The sequence below is a fragment of the Trachurus trachurus genome (genome assembly GCF_905171665.1).
Source record: "Trachurus trachurus genome assembly, chromosome: 1".
In the NCBI taxonomy this organism is placed as follows: domain Eukaryota; kingdom Metazoa; phylum Chordata; class Actinopteri; order Carangiformes; family Carangidae; genus Trachurus; species Trachurus trachurus.
The window spans coordinates 19,236,929-19,262,420 of NC_139891.1; the positions used below are offsets into that span (position 1 = coordinate 19,236,929).

The 25,492-nt window shown below is 40.1% G+C and overlaps 2 protein-coding genes across 3 annotated transcripts in view; one reads left to right on the forward strand and one right to left on the reverse strand.

Annotated features, from left to right (window-relative positions):
* Positions 1-6,889: 6,889 nt before the first annotated feature.
* Positions 6,890-25,492, forward strand: part of acsl1a (acyl-CoA synthetase long chain family member 1a) — a 109,339-nt gene continuing 90,736 nt past the window's right edge. Inside the window, exon 1 of one of the 2 annotated variants that reach the window (XM_083975791.1) lies at positions 6,890-6,893. The gene's annotated coding sequence lies outside the window, so the exon portion shown is untranslated. Of the gene's footprint in view, positions 6,894-25,237; positions 25,343-25,492 lie in introns of those variants that run through there. The other variant, XM_083975792.1, reaches the window with a different exon arrangement.
* Positions 16,380-18,202, reverse strand: helt (helt bHLH transcription factor; the record flags this gene model as incomplete). Its single annotated transcript, XM_083973102.1, is given in 6 exon segments — positions 16,380-16,855; positions 17,128-17,224; positions 17,354-17,458; positions 18,031-18,077; positions 18,080-18,184; positions 18,187-18,202. Coding segments are annotated over 6 exon segments (846 nt in total).

Here is a 25,492-nt window from a genome sequence, read left to right on the forward strand (position 1 = left end):
TTCAAGGCAACCCGTAACTCGTGTTTTTCCGACCTGTGAAGTGGTACCAGTTCGATCTGGTACGAGTTCACAGGTCGGAAGTTACGAGTGGCCGTTATAGTGACTTTCACAGGTAAAACAGGTCGGAAAAACACGAGTGGGTTGCCTGGAACGCTACAAAGTCGTAAGTTGTGACTTGAAGCTGTAATTTACGGTTTCAAAAGTCTGCCTGGAACGCAGCATTAGCCAAAACGACCGGATTGCTTACTTCTGCTTTAAACATTTACATGTGTTGAAGTAATATATCATAAAGAAAAACATGCCTTAAGAACAAGTAGAATAGAAGAACAGTAATATATCGTAACAACCATGTAATATTTTGTATTATTTCGCTTTTTTTTCTGTTGTGGAGCCTTTTTATAGCAGCAACAGGTAAATTAGCAACTTGAAAACCCAATTATAAAGAACAGATGTGAAAAATCAATTTGGATGTAACATAATTAACTTTATCTTAGTTCAATTTTAACTTCACACTTAATGGGTTATTGTAAATGGACTCTTGGCAATTTTTGTAGGATACGTTACAGTCATTTATATACTTACATGGGTCAGTGACAAGCAGTTAGTTCTGCAAGCGTTAATGTTAATAAATTCTTATTAAGGGATTAAAAAGATTGATTAACCAAAATCAACAACTTACAAAAGATGCAAAGTGATATATGTTTTTCTAGTTAGGAAACCCAAACCCACTATATTTAAATCGTTCTACCAATTTCATGGTTCAAAGCGCGTAGTTGGAAGTTTTTGTCATTTGCAAAATATTCTGACTCTGCTTTTATCTTATCTTTTTGTTTGTGTTAACTTCTCATATGAGCTCAGCAGATTTGACCCTTGATACAGGAGTTGTCTTTCTCGGTGCACGTGAAGTCTCGGGGCCTCGCCACGGCAGCAAAAGCGCAGCTGAAAGCGGCCCATCCCAGTGTTGGACGTTTGTTAAAGTGAACAGGGTAATGAATTTTAAACTGCTATAGTAACAGCTCTCAGACATGTGGTTTTAGTGTGTGAGCATTGGTGAGTGGGTGGGCGTGTGTGTGTGTGCGGTTGGGATTTGCAGTTTGTGTCTATGTATCTGTATGAATGTAGGGGGATATGTGCATAAATGGGGGAGGGGGCTGGGAGTCAGGCTCTGTGTATGTGTGAGTGTATGTGCTGAGGATAAAGACCTAGCAAACCAGCCTGGCTTAGTTGACAGGTGACAAGGGTTGTTTTCAATGGGGATTTTGTAATACCAACAGGGAGGAAAAAGCCGGGGTACCAAGGGACTCCTGAAAAGAGAGAAAGAGGACTTTTATTCTGGCAGTGAAGGAAGAGAGAAAAGGCCATGAAGGCTTCGAGGGACTTAGGGATCCCACTAATCAAACTGCTCCACCGTCTAGCGCACTCATTTTTATTCAAAATGTAGAAATGCTAAATCATTCCAATCGGATTGATCCCTGTGTCAGCGCCTGTGTGGCATTTTCATTCTCGTCTCTTCTCCGTGTCCTCAACTTTGACATATCAGTCAAGCAAGGACAGGGCTGTTACAAAGAGGACTGATCCAGAGGCAGCCTAATGGTTAAGGAGTGGCATTTTAAATGTTGTTGGTAAATTTGCATAAATTAACTTGGCCCACTTGAAAACAAACTGCTTCAAGATGCTTCATCTTTGTCAGTTTTTTACCGCAAAATCTGACCGAATAAAAGCTTCAGTCTCAGATAGAGTGAAGTGGGCTGACACCATGGACCACTGTATTGTTTGTCAGACAGTTGGCCTAATAGAAACACATGATATCAATCCATTCACTGAACAAATATCAAAACTAAAGCTAAACAAATGTAGTCCTGTCATGGTTTCTGGATATTTGGTTGTCAGAGTCAGTTTGTTTTTGTTTTTCATTTTGCTGTTAAAACTCAAATGAATAAATGAAAGACATGTAAGTTCATATCACAGTGAGAAGAAGTTTATACATTTCAAACCAAGAAGAAACATGGTTGTCTGTCTGCCTGCCTCTATCTCTTAGTCCATCTGTCTGTCTGTCTGTCTGTCTGTCTGTCTCAACTTAAATGTTCACTCTCTGAATCCCAGTCTCATGTGCAGCCTGTGTGATGGTTTGTAAAGATCACATTGAAGAGGAGCTCTGCCAGTTTTGTGCACACAGGTCAGTTTACTGTGAGGATGCTGCTCAATAACCTGTTTCCCCTTTTATGTCTGGGAGACCTGACTCAGCTTCTTTAACTCAGGATGTCCCAGCTTCTCTTATTCTTTAACATCAACCACCTAAATTTATGAAGTGTAATGTTAATGTCATATCAACTGTGTATGGACAAATATTATTCTTATTTGCCAACAGGTCATGTCACAGCATCAGGAATGAATAGTATGTGATCTTACTCTGTGATGAAGTACAGTTGCCAGTTGCCACCACTGAGCATATCAAAATCAAAGTTTATCTCAGCATGATTTAAGGTCTGTGAGGCCCCAACAGAAGTAATTTGTCTCTTTATGTACTGAAAGTATGAAAGATGTCATCAATATCAAAGTCACATTTATAAGAAATTCTCAGAAAATTAGGAAAAGTTATGACCTACTCCCTGAATGTTTGGATTAAGTTAAGGTCTGTCTGACCCTTATTAGCCTGATTCTGTCCTGGCAGAAGAGTTAAATCAGTTTTAATTGAGATCTGAGTCCTGCAATTTTAGTGATGAACTGGCTGAATTCAGAACTGCATCGGTGAGCAGTCAGATCCAGATTGACCAACAGGACAACTCTTGAAAAGCCAGAGGCCTGATGGCATTAGTGGCCCATTACTTAAAAACTGTGCTACAGTATCACTTATATTTTCTAGCTGTCTTTATCACTGAATAAAGTTCCCATGGTATGAAAGGAATCCATTGTAGTTATAGCCGCCAAGGTCCTGGTACCAAAGAGGTTAAATGATGATCGGCCCTGTGGCGCTTACCTCCTTCGTAATGAAAAGTTTTGAACATATTGTGAAGAGAAGTTTATTGGCCATGACACAAAATGTAATTGACCCAAACCAATATACATACCAAGCAAGGAGAGGCGTGGATGGCGAGGATGTTACAGTGACAGTGATGGATTTTGTGAACATGCACGCTTATGTTGTGTTGATTATTTGTCAGCTTTTACCTGCATGCAGCCTCATATCCTTGCTCGTAGATTGACCGACATGTCTAGCATCGACTCAGGCACCATATGTTGGATAGTAGACTTTCTTACAATGAGAACCCAAGTCAACAACACTTTATCTGACACTCTGATGTGTTTTGTCCCCACTGTTATTTGTGCTCCACATTAATGACTGCCAGAGTACCTACATTAGAGTCATGGTCCATCATAAAGTTCGCTAATCATCAGCCTCATGCAGAACCATGACGTGGGTCATCGTCCTGTTCTGTTCCTGTCAAATGTGTGACGCCTCCTATTTGAAACTTGATGTCTCAAAAACGACTTTCACCGACATGCTCCTGTCATGCCGGCACGCACTCTTATTAATGGTGTTGCTGTGGAGATAGTAAGGCGTACTTGGGCACTATCTTGGATGAGAAACTTATCTTTGATGCCAACACTGATTCCGTAAAAAGTTTCTGTTCTATTCTGTTTTCCTTAAAGCAGAAGTAAGCGGAATATTTGTGTTAATATAAGTCCTAAATAGTTATATCTTCCGACAGCAATCACTTACATAGAGTGTTTGGTCTGAAACACGGGTCTGTCAGTCACTCTGCTCTGCTGTAAACTGAGGAGAAAACTTTCCTTGTATCCTACAACCTTTATCCAATGAGGAGAGAGAACGGCGTAAAGGGGCGGTCCTCTCTGTGTGTGCAGCCAAGGGATGCGCGTGAATGTGGTGACGTACTGTAGGGACGAGGGCGGGGACTGCTAACTCCATCGGCTGACAGGAAGTTAGCCAAAACCACCGGATCGCTTACTTCTGCTTTAAGGAAGTTGCGAAGTTTTCATGTCAACAGGTCACTTGTTTTATTCTTCTTTTATAGAGTCAATTTGAACTTTTTCAATGATTTCTTCAGTATGGCCAATAGAAACAGACTGGAAGATGTAGTGTTAAAGATCACTGGCATTAACTTAAACAACCTCGGCCATGTCCATCCCAGCAGACACTCTGCACCCTCTTAATGCTGAGTTTCAACTTTTGCCCTCTGGACAGAGGTATACATCTCATAGTAAGGCCAAATCAAACCAATATTTAAAATAATTTGTTCCTTTAGCTGTTGGTTTTATAAATAAGCTCTAAAGCTCATCTGAACTGCACGGACATTTTAACTAATCATCTATGGACTTCTAGGATTTAATTCTTAGCTCATTGCACTCATGATGACTTATTTAGTAATTGTATGTTTTAATGTGTCTTTTTTTTTTTTTTTACTATATATTTTCGGTCATATTTAAGTATATTTCATCATGTGCGCAATACTGTTGCAAACCAAATTGTCCCTTGGGGATAATAAAGCCAGTCAGTCAATCAATCAGGACCATTATTAAATCCATGTAGCCAGTGCTGTGATTTGTTGCACACGGTTGTTGCACTCTGAGCTCCTGAGTGTGTTCACCTCAGTAACATCAGAGTGGATTAGTGGCAGGAGTGAACACAGAAATTGGTAATTGTATTTAAAAGAGACAAGTTTTCAGGGTTAAACACCCTGCTGTGACCCAGCCTGTCCAATGGAGAACATTTACCCAGGCAAACAGTGGCCTCTCCCCTGCCCCCACCCACCCACCCACCCTCCATCCGTCCCACCACACCCACTATGGTGGCTTGTACCACCCCAGGAATAAAAAGAGGAGCACTGACTCAACTCTCATCCTCTCCGCCACCGTCCGAGATTAAATCATGAAATGATCCAGTGTTTGTGTGGTCTTCCTATGAGAGGAGAAAGGATGGACGAGGGCGGAGAGGGAGAGAGGAGCTGGAGTCAGTGTGTGGGAACCACATAGGGAGAAATCCCCGGCTGATCCAGGCCAACACACTTTGTTTTTTACCCCTCCGTTCCCACCCCTTCCCTCCCTCTCTTTCTCTCCATCCATTTTTTGGGGTTTTCATTTTTATTCATAGGTTGGTCGGGGTGGAGGGAAGGGTGTCAAAAAAGCAGGGGGCAGTTTGTGAGTGTGTGTGTGTGTGTAGCAGGAAGGGATTGTTAGTCGGCTGATGCCAGTGGATGTAGGTGCAGGCCTGCCAACAATAGCCACAGTGTTGTTTGGGTAGTTGCGTCCAGGACTCTTGGACATTCTTCCCATGTCAGTATAATCACTACTGGGAGGTAGCTCCATTAGGGATTACCATATCATTAATAGTATCCATGACTTTTGTTCAAAGGCTACTTGTGTAATGTTGCCTTGTGGATGACGGCTAATCCGCTGAGCTGCAGCTGTAGGAAAGAAGAGCGGTAGATCCCACCATCAGTTTCTCTCTCTGCCTCACACACACACACATGCAAACACATATAGAGGCATCTCTCTGTCCAGGCCCACGGGGATCAGGCCACTGAAAGACAGATACAAACAACAGTCAAATACAAAGTTCCCCCCATAGAGAAAAAGAAACATCCATTCTACACTTCCCAACTGATCCCCTCCTTAAAGCCAAAGACCAACCCCCCACCTCCCCCCTTTCTCTCCGCTCTCTCCCCCGATCCCCGAGTTGGCTCTCGTCCTCCCATTAAAGCCTCTCTGCTCCTCTCAGATGGTGGGCCAGATTAGGAGGGGAACAATAACAGTTTTCAATGTAAAATGTGCATCTTGTTAGTCCTTTTTCTCTCCTCTCCTATCTTATGATGGGGAGAGAAAAGGAGAAGCGTAAGCGGCCATTCAGAAAGTTATCTGTGGGTGTCTTCTCTCCACAAACGCTGGCTTGTTCTGGGGCTGTTTTTAATCCTCCCATTTCTCTCTCAGCCGCTGGATTTCAGCAGAGAAGGCTTTTTTTGGGAACTTTGGTTACTTTTTTGTTTGTTTTTTCTCAGATACTATTTCCATATGTGTTGATACAGACTTTCAAATGGCTTTATCTCTATGGACTTCTCCACCAGCCATACATTCAGGTGTTTTTGCACTCTGATCATTCTTGATAGTTTTGGGTTAAAACCAAAAAAAAAACTAAAATAAAACTGAAAATTATTTTTTGCACCACTCATTGCCATGAAAAATATAATACTTGTGTTACCTCAACCTGTGAAAGCACAGATTGTTTGTGAAAACTCTCCAATACCTTCTTTTAAATATCTTTGAACGTAACATGCAGGATGTCTTTCCAAAAGTTATGTGCATTCACTCTGAATATAATATTAAATGAGGTTGAGGACTTGCTGAATAAATGTCTGATACCAATAAGGTCAAATCTTTCTGTTCAGAGGATCAATTTAGTTGTTTCTGCTTTGAATGGATCTGAGAGTCACCGCAATGTTGGCACGATGGCAGGGAGAGCTGCCAACTCTGAGTGCAGCAGATAGCTCTGAATGATGCACCCTCAAGCCCTTGTTTGTTTTCCTAATGGGCATTAACACATTCTGTGTGTGTGTGTGTGTGTGTGTGTGTGTGTGTGTGTGTGTGTGTGTGTGTGTGTGTGTGTGTGTGTGTGTGTGTGTGTGTGTGTGTGTGTGTTGGCCTTGTGCTGATATAGAAGCAGTTCAGCTCAGACGGATATTCTTCTGTTAATTCAGATTAACTCAGCGCTACTGTTGCAATGGCCAAGAATGAATCTTGTTTAAATTAATATATGTTATGTTTATGTTTTAATGAATGAATATTTGTTATCTTCTCATCCTCAGAGTCTGCCAGCCAACACTCTTAGGAGTCCAGCGTTCACAACAACATGGACAGTGAGTAAAAACACCTCAGCTACATGAAAAGCACACGAGTCAGATTTAGATTAATCATAGCCTTTGATTCATTGAATCAAAGGCTATGATGATTCATTTAACATCACCTGTTTTGTTCGGTATTAGTTCGAGCAAGTGTTGTATTTTTGGATGTAGTCTTGGATGTAGAAAGGACACAATTTGAAGTTATAAACAAACTAAATGTGGATTTTCATTCACTCACTTTGGCTCAGTCAACTACACTTAAACTCACTGTGCACCAGCTTGTTGTTCTGAGTGTGAGCGGGTCGGGATGAATAAAGTCTCTTTTTAAGGTTCAGAATCAAGAGTGCACCCTGGTGGCCTAAAGATTTAAAGACACTGTATTCAGATCCTTCTCTCTGTCTCCCTCTCATTTTCAGTCATATCACCATCACACAATATCTGCAATGGAAGTTTCTCTCGGAGGAACCGTTTTTATTTTTCCCGATCAGCTCTCCCAAGGCATTTGGTCAAATCCGTTCTTCTGGTTTTGTAGATGTTTTTACAAAGTTAATGTAACTCTGTATCAAATAGATTTCAGTCTAACTGACACTGGATGAGTGACATTTTTGTCTTAACTAGCTGTTGTTCTCATGGTCTGTGTTGTGTTGCTACATGATCTCGGTGTCGGACATGGGTGCCCTGCTGTGAAGGTCGCAGTGAGGTCACTGAGGGCCTGACTCACTTCGCCCACCACCACGATGACCACAACCAAAACGACCGCTCTGACTGTTGCAAACATAAAACTAGAGGAAACATTCTTTGAATTTACAATGTTGTGTGTGTGTTGTTTTTGAGCATTGCTTTGCTGCTCTCTTTCTTTTCTTTCACTCTGCTTCATTCCTCTTTTATCCCAAAGCTCCCTCTCCATCAAAAAGGCTCTTTCAGTTTAAAATGAAAGCGTTCGGTCACACTATCAACATTCACACGAGAATATTTATTGGCTGGATCTCTTTCAGTTTGACCAAATGCAGTCACATGAGATGAAGTCTCACTGGCTGCCAATCTCATTTCTGCTTTATTTCTTTCTCTGGATTGGTTACTCAGATCGTGACCTCAGAGGTTGACCCGCAGCCCCGGGGTCTCCCCCTCGCTGGCCCTACGCTGGCCCCCGGACGCAGCTAAATACAGAGGAGCGGCCGTCATCTCGCCGGACAAAAGGGCGAACATACCATGCTCGCCCCTCATGAGTCCAGCCAAGCGCACAGGGAGCACATTAGGACCTCTGGGTTTTATTTACCCTTTCTTTTTGGCCCCGCAGAGAGTTGACTGGGGCGTCAAGTTTGTCAGGTGCCTCAGCTGTGACCGCCTGACCACAACACACACACACACAGCTTTTCAGATTCCCCCAAAAGCTTCACGTTGCATTCTCCTGATTCACGTTGTCAGTTTTTATACTCTGCACACGCCACTGAAGCGTTATGTTGGAGAACGATTTCTGGCAGGAATGAACCATCAGTGGTTCAGACTTAAGTCTTTCTTAAGAAACCCTCACAGGTGCAGCATGAGGGACTGAAAGGACAACTCTCAGACTTCACTGAGTCCCAAGATAACCAGGGGAAAAAAATCCAGTGCTGCTGGAGATCAAGAACTTTCTCTTTGTAAAACCAAAGAGAAGTCGATGAGTTTAGAAATAATAAATGAGGGCAGCTTACAACCCAACAGGCAGTCTGAACTGTACCCATGTGCAAGAAACAGCTTTTCCTCTTTTTTGTTTGACCACAGGAGGAGAAACTGTTTTTTATGAACACTAGTTATAAAATTGAATGTTTTTTGTAACAACATAGCTAATAAGCCTCTAGTTGTCTACTATGGTTTTGAAGAGATAAAATCACTGCAAGAAGCATGTCATTTTTTTTCTGAAATGTAGTGGAATAGTATATGGTGGTGGAAATACTCAAGTATAAATCAAGTAGCCTACCATTAATGAGTATTCATTTGTTTCCCACCATAACAGATTCCCACTTCCGTCCGTAGACAGTTGTAGGTGAGGTTAATTTTATCCGAAAATTCTAATGAAAATATTAAACCGCAGCTTTTCTGAGCTTAAATAGTTTCTGTTACTGTTTCACTGAAAATGGGTTATTTTACTGGAAGAAGTAGATCCAGTGAAAATGTATCAAATGAAAAGATCACATGTAGATTTTATCGTTGTAGACAGCACTGCTTTGTGTTCACAGTAACACATCATTAATCAGTTAATATCAGTAATGATTATTCAGGGGCATTGAATTTATTTGGGATTATTCATTCAGAAGAGATTTAAATCATTATTGTGTGTAAATTGTAAAATTAGGATGAACTTGTACAAACTTTGGTTCTAAGTAGGATTAATGTTGCCTTTGTCAATATTTATTTCTTATTATTACATAAGTTATTATTTCTCATAACCATATTACCTATTTTTATTATTACAAAGGAGTGCAAAATTGGGCAAATAACTTTATTAAGACATTCTTCAATTTAACACATTCTTTCAAATATGAATAATTTATTGATGTTGTCAAACTTAATGCCATTAGTCTTTAACAAAAAGGCCTTAAAACATAAATTATGCCACTCTATTGGAGACGTCTTGTGAAATTACTCACATGGTGTTTTGCCTCCTCTTTTTACTCATACTCCTTTTATAAACACACACAGGAACTGGAATGTATGGTGCTCTTTGTCTAACAACCATGCAAAATTACCTGATTTATCTCAAGCACTTTCTGATGTCACACTGTCTGTGCTCATGACAAAAGTGTCCCTTGTTGTGGCACGCCAGATAACCAAACCCACCCTCATGAAACTCACAGCACCGATCTAAAACACGCTCTCTCAACCTTTTGTCCCCCCAAAAACAAAGACCTGCACTTTCTCTTGGCAAATGACGCCTTAATTGTGTAAGTTAACAAGCTTGCTCTTTTTTTCCCATGAATAACAAAGCGTTTGGTCCAATTTTTGTTTCTTTTTGTTTCTTGTATTTCTTTTTGTTTCTTTGACTCACGGCTCTCCTCTATAGTGTGTTGTTGCACGCTTGTTGTGCTGTTCCCATGCTGTTCTCCACCTCCATATTTCTCGGATTGTCTGTGGGGGCAACTGTATTCTACACAACGTCACAAAAACAACAGAAAAAAAGATGAGTGAGAAAAGTGAGGGCGTGACTGAAATGATGGTCCACAGTGGGATATTTTGTACAGTATTCATTATGTTTTCATTTACTTCGGAGATGTCTTTGACCCTTCTCCTGCTCTGCTCCTCTAAAACACTGCCTCTTTTATCACTCTATTCATTTTTGGCTCAAATATCTCAGTTCTAAATGGAGGTAGTGTTGAATAGGACATCTCCATGGATTTGCATAATCTGATGGCATTGCTGGTGAACACATAGAGGGTTGTGCCAAGTGCAAAAAGGTGAAGCCCTCATCCCCTTGGCAGGGGGCAGAGATGAATTAGGAAAGTCCTCCTATAGCAAATGCTTTCAGATTTTTATAGCAGATATGTCTGACTTAACATCATTTTATTTTAATCCTGGATAAGCGCAACACAAAGGGAGTGTCTAGAAAACTGATAAATGCTTATGACCCTTCAGAAACACCCTCCTCTGCCCATGAAAAATACACATCATCAGATCAAATACAACCACTTTTTACACCCCGGCTTGTCAGCTCAGTGATGTGCTCTCACAAGAATCACTCCTAGACAATCAAAAGGCATTGATATGTGTTTTTTTTTTCTCCCTCTCTCTCACTCTCTCTCTCTCCTAACAGACCCCATTCATGTCTGCTCTCTTCTTACAGTCCCGTCATTCTTCAGACATCGCCGGTGCCAAGGCAGTAAGGACTGCTGCCTCTCTCTGATGGGAAACTGTTGCTCATTTGCTGGGTTGGCTGCCAAGTTTTGGCATTATTGGTGAGGGGAGGAGGGGGGAGGAAGAGAGAGAGAGAGGGAGAGGGCAGGAGGGGCTAGGAGGGGAGGGGGGGAGTACAGAAAGGGGGCCCTTTAAAACCCTGTGAGATAGTGGTATCTGTTGTGGGAATGATCTTCATCCCTTTCCCCCTTTTTTTCTCAGCACTCTCTGTGATTCTGTTCCTCTCACTCTCTTCTTCTTTCCCCTCTGTCTCACCCCCGTCCTCCCCTCTCACCCTCTCGCCCCTCCTCCCCCTGCTCTCTGTCTGTCTTTTCATGCCCTAGATCAGACGACCATCCTGAGGTGATCCAGATCCACCGGAGCACTTTGATTAGCCACCAGACTGAGGGGCTGTTGGATTTCTCACAGCTTGTGTACTTCTTTGGCTTTGCTCCCAAATAACGACTGTAACACACACACACACACACACACACACACACACACACACACACACACACACACACACACACACACACACTACACTACACTACACTATGATGAAAGAAAGAAGATTTGCTGTTGTCCTCTCAGAAGCTTAGCTAACTGTCTGACTTCAGTGCTCCTACGGGTACAAAGATTAAATCGGCACTTATGGGTCTTTAGGCTACAGCAGCACAAATTTACAACAGTTTTGGCTTGTGACACTTTAAAGGACCAAACATATTATTGTTTGCTTTGTTGTTGCAGAGAGCTTGATGAGAAGACTGAAACCTGGTTAACATTAGCCGATCTCCCCCCTCTACAACTATATCTTGTGTCTTAAAACTGACAATATGCTGTTCTAGTACAGTGTGCCAGACTACTTCTTTATTATTGGCTTAAGCAAAAACGTGGCACAGGTTTCAGGCTCTGTGTGGACATCAGTCAAGAACAGTTCACTGTCTCCAATTGTTCTTTTCCAGATTTTTTTCTAAGCCTAAAGAGGTGAAGTGTCCAGTATTTAGAAAGTGAAAAAACAAATTAGAAAAAAGTGCCAGAAAAGCAAAAAGGCATAAACCTTTTTTTTCTGTTTGATTATCATTGTTAACACCTCATTCAGCAGTCAAATAATTTCAGTCTGTGGTCTTTATCAGAGACATCATACAACACATGATGAAAGATGCTTTGTCATTATTGAGTAGGAAGGAAATCGACCTAAGCACAGTCAGAATTACAGAATTTGTATCTGTTTGGAAAATCATCTTGTCTCAAAAGATTTCTAGAATAAACCGGTTGCTGTTCAGTGTTACTCATTGCGCGGCTCGCGAGCCACATGCGGCTCGTCAAGCTATAATTGGTGGCTCGCATAGCTTCCTAATGTGCTATAAACATACAACACTGGACTACAAAAACGCAAACATCCGAATTATACTTCTCCCTGCCTTCACCCAAATAATGAAGGTGAAAGAAAGTATTTTAAGTGTAATTAAAAAAAAAAAAGAAAAAAAAAAGGTCATCCCTAAAGGGGGCATTGTCAAACCTGGCAACGCAGCCCGCAAGCCATGTGGCATTGTTTACAACACTTGACCGCAGCGCACGTTTGCAGGCAGGCTACGTTAGCTCCGTTAGCTCCGCTAGCCAGCGTGATGGACCGTTTTTAACAAGAAAAAGGAGAGAAACCAGCTCAAAAACCAGACGGACAGACACACAGTGTTGTAACGAATAGTGGAGTGGGTGAGGAAAATTAGTCTGGGGAAGCAGCAAACAAAAATCAGCACGAAGACACCAGAGAGGGGACGAGCAGGCAAACGGCATGTGTAATATAGGAAGCATACAAGATGAGCACAGAACATTTCAAGACAAGTGGACAGACGAATCTTTATTTGTTCTGTATGGCATGAACCCTAACAAACCCTCACTGTGATTGCAACAACAAACTACAAATAAACATTAAGAAAGTCAAGGACATGCATGCCTCCGCTCATCCCAGTATTAAGGTAAATGGTCTTAAATGAAAATGTATTGGCTGTGTTATTTCTTTTTTTGTGGGATGTCCAATTTATATGTAGAAATGCACATTTGCAAAGGTGACTTAGTATGTTGTCGCAAAAGTGGCTCTCCCCTTGATTTTGCACTGCCAATGTGGCTCTTGTGAAAAAAATAATGGGATCACTGTGCTAGATTGATGAAAATATATAATGAATTTACATCACATGTCACTGCAGCGGTTGATTTCATGATCATGGGACTCAATTTATTTGCACAAATGACTTGATAAAAAAGGAAATCATTGCTGTGATCCCTGTGCCAGCATTTATCTTGGGAAACCCTTGATCCTGTTGCCCAGTTTGTGAACCAGTAAACTACAGTTTATGTAAATGTGCACATGGACTCATGTACATGTTGCATGTACACAAACAGAGTCTGAGCAAAATACAACAGCACACAGAGATACTTTCAGTATTTATTCATAATGTTCCTAATAATGTGATGATTACAATATTAACACAATTAAAGGTAACGTTTTATAATAAGTACACACTATTAAGAATTAGTTAAGCATCAATAAATACTGAATTCTTCATTTATAATGCATGAATACTCATATGTAGTTTATAAATAGTTAGTGCTTATCAATGATGAGTAAAACATTTTTAACTGTCTTTATAAACTACATACTAATGAGTATTCATGTGTTATAGGCTAAATGATTAATTCAGTATTTAATGCTTAATGCTTAATAGTGTGTAGCCTACTTATTATAAAGTGTTACCCAATTAAATATTTTACCTTTATCAACAGAATCATGCTGACAAATTATTTTGTATTTCAGTTATAATTTGTGTAATAACTGTTTTCTCTTGACATATGTTGATCATCTGCTTGACTAAATGTTGATATAACAAAGATGAAGTAGGCTACTCCACAACCACAAAAGGTTGTCCGGCAAAATGCATTAAAGATGGTAAAAAGAGAGTAAAAAAATAGGTTTAAAAATTATTATTACTGATGCATTAAGGAAATTCCCTTACGCTAAAAATAAAATTGCTAAGACATAAATAGAACTAACTTTAACAATGTACTACAACATCACATGGATACCCTACGTGTAAAAAAAAAAATACAGATAAATATCATTATAAACACTTTAACATACACCAACATAAGATGACATGACTGCAAAGCATGGCTGGTGGTGAAGTGTGTTGTGACTGCAGACTTTAGTTTAAGCAGCTTGAAATACAGTTTCTGTGTAAAAGACGTCCGATATATCAGTGTTTTCTTAGTGATGAAATTATAAAGTCTTGAACTTTTTATCATCACTGTGCCTCTTTCACCCAGATGAGGAAACTTGTTTATTCTTTATAAACTTGCCTGACTTCATGCTCATCAAAGTAAAAGTATAAGATCTAAGGGCCTTTGTGTTTCTCTTTGACATCCCGGTGATGAATAATTTTTCAAAAGAGCTGATTGTTAATGTTCAGTGTGTGATATTAATGCGAAAGACAAACATTTTCCAACTGGAGCTTTACCACCGTGGCTCAGTTTACATGACAATAAATGGTGTGGAGTCCGTTTTCTATCGCTGCTCAATTTATTATTATTCATGTGATGTGCTGTGGCTAAATCTTTCTCATCTGGCTGCACATGAGTCTTTTTTTCCCTGTTTAGAGTCAGGATTTAAACCAATATTGGGGCTGTAGGGATTCAAGTATTCCTATAAAGCCATTTCTCTTTTATCGTATTGTCACTTTTCCATCTGCGTGGCCACTGTTTTTCATTTCTTTCTTTTTCCCTCTTGTTGCTTGTCTTTTTGGTCAGGGGCCGGTTAATGTGGGTTTATCCAACCATCCAGGCGATTAATGTGGGCTTATCCATGCATCCGTCATCTGCCCGTCCATCCAGAAACGATTCTTGCGTCCATCCTTGTCTGTCCACACATGTAAGTAAACTTGGTGATGACACCTTTAGTCCCATGCTCAGGTGCAGGAGTATATAAAAATGACACAGATGAAGATAAATGTGCAATGTTTTCATCTTTGTGCCTAAAAGAAACCAAGGAGAAAAGATGTTTTCTTGCTCTGCTGTCAATGAGAATCTTTGATTTCATGGTGTTGATTATTTTTCTTCACAATCACTCAAGGATGAAGCACAAGGACGCAGAGATTGTTCCCCTTTCACATGCACCACAATGGGGCTCCTTGGTTTTCTTCTTAAAGGAAACAACAAGGAGTTTCCCCTCAGCTCTTTTCTCTTTTTACCTCTTTTTTTTTTTTTTTTTAACAATCCAACGCTACACAACTCACTTAAAGAAAAACAGAGTGGGGCCTAGGAGCAGTTTAATGCAGTTATTGAGATGCTGTGGTCACATAGCAGACACAAGCTTGCCAGAGCCAGTTGTCTTTTGATCAGAGTAATTTCTTATTCTGTGGGATGCAAAGAGCCTCTAACTGGTCCCAGTGTGGCTCTGCTGCACAATGTGAGGGGAAGAAAACTCTCCAAGGCTCAAAAGCAGGTTAATTTCTCCTAATTTTCGACCAGCGGTATAGTTAGTATTTGTTACTACCTTGAATTTGTTTTGTTGAAATTTTGATGCTGTGATCGAAATAAACACTCATTCATTCATTCATTCATTCATTCAATGGTTTGTGATAGTGAAGCATTGCTGACAATTTTCTCTGAGAAACAAAACTTAAACCTTTATGCAGGCTGGCTCTCTCTTTCCTGTGTAACATCCCTGCTTAATCCTGATGAATAGTTGACCTCATTTGCCTAAATATATGGAAATAGTAAAACTTGGCTTAAGTTCAGAGGGGGACAACTTTTATCCTGTTGTCACATTTTCTTCTGTAAATCTTTGAGATCCTGGAAAAACCAACCAAACTATATCACGATTACTTTAATCTTAAATCCTTCAGTACGAAACTTGGTGAATCCTATAGTGTCTGTGTCAAAGTCTTCACTTCATCAGCTACAAATATGTCATGAATGAAATGTCAGTTTTGAATTTTAAAGAAGGGGGGTGTTGGTTGGATGAATCAATGGTTTTGTTAACTGCAGGTTTGTTTAAGTGGCTCAGTGAGACTCAGGCTCATGTCTGCCCCCTGGAAGCTCCAGTGTCAACCAGTAAACCCACAGACCAGCCTTTAACAAGTCTCTGGACCAGACTGAGGAACTAGACTCAGTTATAGCATTTTCTTTATAGCTGGTAAACAAATACTAAACCCACCAAGTTGGAGCACAGATTTCTCCTTCCATTATCTCTCCTGTTTTATCACCACCACGAACTGTCAAAGTTCACAAGAGATGTTTAATTTTCTATAATAACATGATAATAATATTTTAAAATTAAATTAAAATTAAAATAAAAAACGCTTATATGGCTGCTATCTCGTTTTCTGTATATTTCTACTCACCAGGCCAAAATCACCATAACTTTAGCTGCTGTGTTGTTTTCCCTCTCTTCATCTGATGTTAGATTTCCCTTCCAAACACTTTATTCTTGCAAGAAGGCAACAGGCTTGTAGCTGATTGTTATTTGATGAGTCATGATGAGCGTAAATGACAACGAAACAAACTGAATTTGAATCAGAAATTTTTATTCACAACATGTACAAGAGTTATTTCCATCATTCACAATTGCATAAATAAAAAATATAACAAAAGCAGCGGACGTATTTACATGGCATGTTGCGCACTGTGCAAACTAAACGTGTTTGCGTGCGTGTGGCCGATGAAGTTGAAGTAATGGTGATCGAGTCCCTGCACTGGTGACAAGTATCCACCGTGCTGTTGCGTGTGCGCAGAGAGCGGCACTGTGGGGTACGAGATGCCCGGGCTGCGCGCCGAGCTGTGCCAAGAGAAGTGTCCCGGTGGACTCTGCTGGTACACGGAGTCGGACGGACTGTGGCTCTGGTGCTCCGGGGAGGAGTGCAGCTGGCCGAGGTAGTCGGACGGTTCCGGCATCGAGCCCACAGAGCCGAAAACAGGCTCGGTGACCACACGGGACTTAGACTGTAAGAAGGCGAGGATCCGTGCGTACTTGATGTCTTTGGTTTCAGCTCTGTCCTCTGTGGTCAGGTAGTGAACCAGATTCTTCATACACTCGTGGTATCCGTAGTGGAAATAGTTCGCAAACTCAGCAAGAAGTTCACCTATAGAATCAAACACAGTAAACAGCGGATTACAACTCTGCCAAGACGAACTGACTCACAGACTCGCTGGGGTCTGACCCCGGTGCGTAAAAGAGAACCAGAAGTTCACCAACTAGATCCAGGTGACTTACATAAAAGAGGGCTGAACTAAAAGTATCCAAATACTCTAATAACCAAGTCTGAAAACCATCACGAAGAAAAGACATTTGGTTCTGCTGACAGGAGATTGTGGTGAGATGCGCAAATAGAGGCTGCGTGAAGAGTTTTCTGACCTTTTTCTCTCCCACGGGGGAAATCCGCTGAGTGGAGCGCTCGTAGATACTGAACAGTCATCTCTAAGATTTCAGCCTTCTCAAGTTTTCCAGAGTTCTGCCAAAACATAAAAAAATACAGTATTATGAAATGTTTGACTTTATTTTTGTAGAAAATGATAAATGCGACAGAAATAATAAACTACAAATACACAAACGTATACAAATAAAAGATATTTTACACTACCTGTTTTGCGAGTGCCATCGGGACCGTTTTTCCTAGCTCGTTTAAGCAGCGGTTGATCCGGTCCCGTCTTCGTTTCTCGATGACTTTGTGAGAGATTGGAGTTCTCTGTTAAGAAAAAACAGACAGATACAACATGAAAACATGAAATATGTCCAGTAATCTCACTTACAGATGTTGTAACACACCAAAGGTAACATGAGATACGTGTAAAAGGAGCGATGAAACATTTTGGCCTGGTTGGATGAGCTCTGTGCAATAACTGCGAGTTTTGCGCGCCGCGCGCTTTGCTGCTCCAGAGCGCGCGGCGGACATCTGCGCACCGGCCAGTTTGTTAAACGCAGTGGTCCTGATAGACACGGCTAATACATCATTGAGTTAATCTAACGCAATATAAGTGTTTGTAACGCAATTCACCAGCTACATAACAGTCACCAAATGCTGCGTAAATGTCAGATTGGCTCTTTTACGTCAATAAAGCGCCTCGGTCTCTCGCCACAAGCTGGTGCTCAGTAGATTTCTGTTCCACTGGCGTAAACATGACTCCAAATAGATGCTCGAAAATATTTCTTGAAATCAGCGAAGTACAAAATTCCAAAACGTAACTAAAAAGTGTTAAAAGTGTCATGCTGCCAAAATGTTTCAGTCCTCAAGATGCAGAGCGCACAGAGAGCGCGTACCTTCCTGTCTTTCATCTTAGATGCCATCGACGGATTTCTGACAAAAGTCTAAAAAATGAGTTCAGCTGGAAGTTGGAGAGATGTGTCCCTCTGGCAGGAGATGAAGCAGACTGAGGTGTGAGGGGAAAGCTGGGACTTATAAAGGGACCGTCCGAGGGACTCTGGCATTCATGGTGTAAATTATTCCATGGGATTAGAACCATGCATTGGGTAAATGTGTGCATTTAGGATCAGTTAAAGAAATAGTAAAAATCCAAAGCCATGGGCTAGCAGGGGGGCAAACCTGCTTTGTTAATCCACGTGGCTGTTCAAAAGACACGTGATTACTTTCGGAATATTATTTGCATAGTAACAACCCAGGCGGGAAATAAGAACTGAGCGTTGGGATCGCCTGATCCGGCGGGGCGCACTGTGCGCACTGAAAACAAAGCCGGCGAAAAAAGAAACCCTCTTTCTTCCAACTCGCGTTTCTCACACGATCGCCTGTTTACAAATCCCAGCAAGCGATCTTAACTCTCATCCAAGCCCGGTCCGAGTTTAAGGCCTGTCCAGTGTCATTAGAGTAATTAAGTAAGCCTTTAATAGGCTGTTCCGCCAAGTTCAGGGGAGATCTTTTGGAGACGGAGTCCCCCCCGTTTGTTCTCGGCGTTTCTCACACGACTTGGTGACACGTCCATCTTTTATGAGAGATGGCAAGCTTTTTGTTTACATTCTTTATTTTGTTGGACTCCTCGGCAGGTGTGTGATTAGCCCTGGCACACGAGCGTCGTCTGCGTCAGGGCCAGCGTCTCCAGCAGCCTCTGGCACACGAGGGTTACCCACCACTGGAGACTCTTTGGAGAGGCTCAATTTGTATCCTATTATCCTATAAGAAAATGTCTATTCAGTCGAATGAATAGTTTCATTGGCCTAAATTTTAATAATGCTGTGAAAGAAAGGGAGAAATAAAGAAGAATGCAGCTGGTGTGAACGCGCATTATTCCCCGTCACCTGCAAGATGGGTAGCCTGGAGACCCCTATTCATTTGCCTAATTTCGGTCAACTTAACAAACTTTGGGAGAAATTATACTGCCATTGTTATGAAGGGTGAAGCTTTCTGGTCGAATTAACAGCATGTTTTGATCCGGTAAATGTCATTAGAAAGAAAGAAACAATCGCGTTTAAAGGGGCCTGGGTAATGCGCCAAGTGGAGACGCCAAAGCGCAAAGTGCACAAAGGGTGCTAGTAAATGCCACAGGGGACTTTTGTACCCTCACATTGCTGAAGTTTTTCCCCCCAAACAAAGGGCATTATTTTATACTTGAATACATTTCATACAACAATTGGCTGTTTTCTTCAAACATATTTTCACAGCAAGGTTAACAACAGGTTTATTGTGTGCGCTCCCTCTCACAGATTCACGCTGCTCTCATGCGCCAAAACACTTTGCTCCGATTCTTTTCTCTGTTTTTCTTTTCTTTTTTCACTGAGATCGTTTTAATCTCGAAACTTTAACCGTGCTTGGAGATATTTGATCCTGTGAGCGATGTCGAAGAATAAAAAAGCAGCGGAGATCGAGAAAGAAAAGCTCACAAGACATCTGAAGCGTTTTGGAGAGTTTTTAGAGCACCATGGAGAGAAAAGCGCGAGCGAGCGGGACGGGGGCATAAAATCCAATTACTTGACTGTGCAGTTTTTAACACTTTTTTATGTGTTTGTCCTTTGAAATATGGAGGGACTTGTGCGCTGCTGCTTTTTTTTAAACCAACTGAATTAAATACTGGAAGTTTTTGCTGACCGGTTTTGTAACTCTGAGCGTTGCGTCAGAACCAAAACCAAATGATGCGCAGGACTTTTCTTTATCGCGCTACTTTGATGTTCATTTTCTATTTCCGTTTTAATTAAATAATCTGACAACTATATGTTGTAGCAAATAATCATTTATCATGTCTCTATTTTTCTCCGTGCAAAATACAGATGTCAGATCACTGCGTTATTATTGCGCTGTATTTTATATATAAACTTTGACCAACCTCTGTGACCTGGTGCCATAATTGCTGTTGTTTTCACTTTATGAGCAAAATTATTCCTACAATTAAAAAAAACGGTTTAATCTTATTAAACGATGTAGTTTGTCTGGATTAGCCAGAGTGGCTGAAACCTCTGCGCAAACACAAGTCAAACAAGGACATTTATTTTGAAATGATATTGAAGATGTGTTGTAAATATATTTGTCCCATCGTCACTAATTTGTGGTGCAAGGGAAGATCTTAATGAGCCACTGTTGAAACATGATGAGAAAAAGGCTTCTACTTGTGACAATAACATTGGATAAGATAAAGAAATAAAATTAAATCAACAAAAAAATCACTTATGATGTTGGGACCTAGAGATAAAATCAACTTAAAGGACTGAGGACAGTTCATTTCAATGCTGTAGGTACAAGGGGATTATTTTCCTATAGGCTACAACTGACCGAACAATACCAACTGTTCATTTTACTCCCATGTTGTGATATTTCAATGCACCTTTTGCTCTCTGTTACCATTTGCCATATTCATTTTAAGTGTCCCTCTATTGCATGATGTTACAGGTTGATTAATGCCAGTCAACAGCATCCATAAATCCACGCTTTGTTTATTTTGCATAAAAGATAAAATAAGAAAAAGTGCATGTGGAAGTGTTCAGATGAATTTAAGTCAATCAGGTGTAAGCAGGCACTACTTCTACTATTGCACACTACAGACTTTAGATTGTATTTAGGGACACAACATTTTTCAAATAGTTGCATGAACAGTATGAATATTGATTATGTATGTTTACAGTTTATTGTTTGAATGGTTAATGCTGTGTATTGCAAGCTGTGCAACTTCAGGCACATCTAAATACACAGGTTAAATATACAGTAGAATATGTCAGAGAGTTGTGATGTGGGGGTGTTATTATATCAGCTGTTGGTTTTCTGCTCCAGTGTTGTCAGTGTAACATCTGTACACCAGTGTGTTACAGGAGAATACAAACAAACCGGCAGCCATGAGGCCTAATTAGTGACAGGAGCTCAGTGTGCAGCAGCAGCAGCAGCAGCAGCAGTGTGTGTGTTGTCAGGCGCTGCGCTCTGACCCGTGGTGACCTCTGAGGGTCCCCGACACAATCCTTTGGCTTGGTGCGCCACCCTCAGCCTGAACTGCAGCAGTTCACACGGTCCCCATTGAGCCCGTGGAAATGATCTAAGCTGAGTTCAGACTACATGGTTCAGCAGCTACGGGACCCTTTGAGAGACAAACAGCAGCCATTAAAGCAAAGGTTTAAAACATGCAAGCAATTGTGTTTTATATTCATCTCACGGAGTTTGCAGCGATATTACAGCATCACAGTGATTTTAAAGCATGTAAAAGACTGATAAAGCCCTACCGAATTGATCCTCTACACTGAATATACTTAAATATTTACAGGTTTATCATTGTCTTAGAAGATCAACCATAAAAGGATCAACCATAAAAAAAAGTCCTTTGTCATCACTAGATGCCTTGCATAATGTTTTATAGCTAAAATAGCCACAGTTTTATTACTCTTCTGTGATGACCTGATCCTACATATTTTCCCCATTGTGTAGATTCTTTGAAAAGAAACAAGTAGATATAAAATAGAAAGGACTTTTAAGTTCAAAACTGCTAAATGGCTCACTCTTGTGGCGCATTTAGGAAAATGCAGTGGCCTCTGTGCTCTCTGGAGGTGAGGAGAGTAAAATAATAGAACATGTTCCATAAACAGTTTTTGTCCATCTGTCATCTCCCTTTTCGAAAAGTAACTGTTTGTATTAGTTAATTATTTATATTATGGAAGTTCAACTCAGTCTGATGTTGTGTTTCCTCTGGGTTTTTCTTTGTAAAAAATGTTTCCAATTGCCATCCCTCCATTATTTCATTCAAGGTGAGCAATTTTACTTCTGTTTTTTGTCCATTTTCAACAGATTGCAGAATTAGCAAGGCCTGCTCTTTGTCATGAATTCATGTTTTTTTTGTCTGTTTATTTTTGGGTACAGAAACATGCAAGAATCCTTCTCAAAGGTTTAGGAGGCACAGTGACCTCTCATGAAGTATCATAGTTTGACAATACACATATTCATTGTATCGTATCACCCTTAAAAAAGGCTTATGGTTCGTTTTTCGTCTTCTTGTGGAGCAGTGTGTATCTTGTAGAATGGAAAATAGATGAAGTAATATGTCACAGACTGAATATTATATAGTTGCTGTAAATTCAGAATTGACTGTGAGAGTACTAACTATGCTATAACATAGAGATGCAACAATATGGGCCTGGTTATATATATTTTGAAAATAAAGTTTTTGGGCTGTAGCCTGCACATAAGTCTTGTAGCCTCCAGTAAAATGTGTCAAAGCAGAGATGAAGCTCTGCTTGATGTAGCCTTGCAGACTATTGATGAGTGGTTTTCTGCAAATAAACTCCCTGTTTGTTTAAGGCACGTATTATGTTTTTTAACATGTTATTTCAGTGTTTGAATCTCTGTGCTATAGGATTGACTGCACCGCCATAATGTATTGTATGAATACGATTTTGTCATTTAGAAATAATCAGTTACAAGTCTAGGATTCAATATTGCACTCAGGACAAGATACATGAGTGTTTGCAGCAAAATGTTGTTATAGTGTCAAAATAATGGTTTGAAAAATCTGAATAGACTCCCTCAGAACATTACTAATATTAATAATAACAATCATTCCAGCTGAATTGTTATTTTTTACCAACATGAACATGAAAACATGAAAATCAAGAATGTTTTTTTTTAACCCCTTATTTATTTTATTAGCTGAGGGGGAAAAAAACATTACTGATGTAACATAACAATCTTATGTAATCCTAAGGTTTCATTTCTGTTTTGTCTGTCTGAAACTGCCAGAACTTAACTGTCAAAGAGATGTAAAATGTAAAAAAAGAAATAAAATAGGCATATGTATGAATATAATGTAATGTGTAATGTAAATGTGTTATATAGAGTTGCATATATATATATACACACACAGTATGTATATATATGTGTGTATATATATGTGTGTATATATATATATATATATATATATATATATATATATATATATATATATATATATATATATATATATATATATATATATATATATATATATATATATATATATATATATACACACACACATATATATATATACATACATATATACTGTGTGTGTATACCCATCACCTTCTCTATTTTGTCTTTGTCCTGACTCTGTGTGCTCACCACAGTGATGTGGGTCAGGAAATAGGACATGAAGAGTTGTGACCTCTACTATGTTTGTATTATTATTATTAAATCTCTTTTATGAGATTATACTCTGGGGAGGTTTATCTCTTGTTATTGCTGGTTTGTTAGTTTTATTTTTGCCTTCATGGGTCAGTCAGGACAGTGCACCTCTGTATGTCACGACTAAACATTTTTTTTTAAGTCACATGTGGCCTTGAAAGTAGCAGGCGATGTTAGTCTGTAGATAAAAGTACATTGGTGACTCATTTCTAGTTTTAAAAGCAGTAGAGGAAGTGCTGCTATCCGTCAGCAAGAGAACCAAAACAACAATGTAAAATTAAAATATAACATTTTACTTGAATGCAACCTCCTACTGAAGTAAATATACTCAGAAATGATGTATTATTAGATTGACTATAGATTGTCTTAAGGTGTGGCTTATAACATGGAGTCATAGTTTTAACTGTCCAGTGGTTCCCAATTTAAAGCATCATACCATGAATCTAAAATGTTTTTACAGAAGAAAAAGTACAAATCAAATTTGAATTAATCCTCTTGACGTTTTCCTGACCTCTATAAAATATGGGATATTGTTGGACATGTCATTAAAAGTCTCTTTGCTTTATTACATAACAATGTAGACACAGTTGAAACATGTCAGGTAGGCAGTGGTGAAAAAAGTATTTGGAAAAATGGTAATATGTCACTGTACAAAATACTCTAATGGAAATAAACGTATTTAGAGTAAATACTCTACAATGGCCCATATCATTATGCATAATGTGGAGAGATTGTCCTATAGGATTACTGGCACTAATGCATACACGTGTGAGAAGCACTGAACTGAGTAGCCTATAACTACTGTGCATTTTTAAAGACCTTGTATTGTTTTTTTTGTTTTTTAACTCTTATTTGTTTATCTAACAGTTTTAGTTTTCAGTTCACGACGTTTCAGATATGTTTAGAGTTGCACCAACGTTTCACATGTGGGCTCATTGTTTCATCTGTTGTTTGAGGCTCAAAGAAAAGAAGAAGACATTTATAGAACTATGTATTTAGTTTTTCTTTTTCCCAATGGCAGTCATCTTCTGATGACCCCTCAGGCTGACTTTTGACCCCTCTGAGGAAACCCAACCCACACTGAGAACCACTGGACTAAACACCGTCTCCACCTGGAGCAGTGAAATGCTGCTTCTGCGCTGCTGTATCTGAATGAACAACACTGTATGTATCGATGACGATATGTCAGATTTTCTGCAGTGAGAGTATGTTTACATTTAACTCTCTAAAGTGCATGTTACCGCTATTACTTATGACCTTTTATTGTCAGTAGGGCTTCTGTTGGATATTTTGTTTTGGCAAAGTAAGAGATGTGAATCCTTCTTCGACAACTAGTTTGTCACTTCACACAGATTTGACCTTTATCAATAACTGGCTCTGCTTTGAAACAAGAACGTATAAGGCGTAATGCAACAATGGAGAGGTGAAAAGTTACATTTGAGCTTGGAGAGCACTTAACTTTACCCTGACAACAGACAACAGACTGGAGAATGGATGCTGCACCAGTGCATTTGTCTACCGGTATTTAAATTCAGCCACCAGAGGCTGTTAATGAATGGAGGTAGAGTCTTTTTGAAATGTGGAGTAGAGCCGCAGGCTGGTACAAATTCAAATAGGCTACTACTCAAATAAACCAGGAACACCTCAGACCTAATGTAGTTAAACCTGATTAAGTCGAGTTCTTGAGTAGCCTATATTGTTTCCACTGGTTCGTGTGTGTGAAGCAACTTCCAGTTTGTCTGAAGGCTACAGGATGTAGCTGCTATATCTTCAATTACATACTGTGCATAACATGTTATATACGCACGGCCTTCTTGTCACGACCAATACTGACCAATGGCAGCGTCTCTCTCAAACTTTAAGGCAGAGCAACGTGATCTCTGATTGGCTGAGGTCGGCACCAGTTGAGCAGAGCGTCGACTGCTGCCGCCGCAGCCGCTGTTCTGTCTTCAAGAAGCAGCTTCAAGTGTCCGGATCTGCCGCTGCGCACAGGTCAGTGGAAACATTAAGAGCCATTTAAAACCCACAGATATCCAGCTGTGGATGATTGTCGAGTGTTTGTCGTGTACAGATGTGTGATAGATTCAGGATGCACGCCCCTCAGAGACAAGGCTGCTCTCGCTTCTTCTTCTTCTTCTTCTT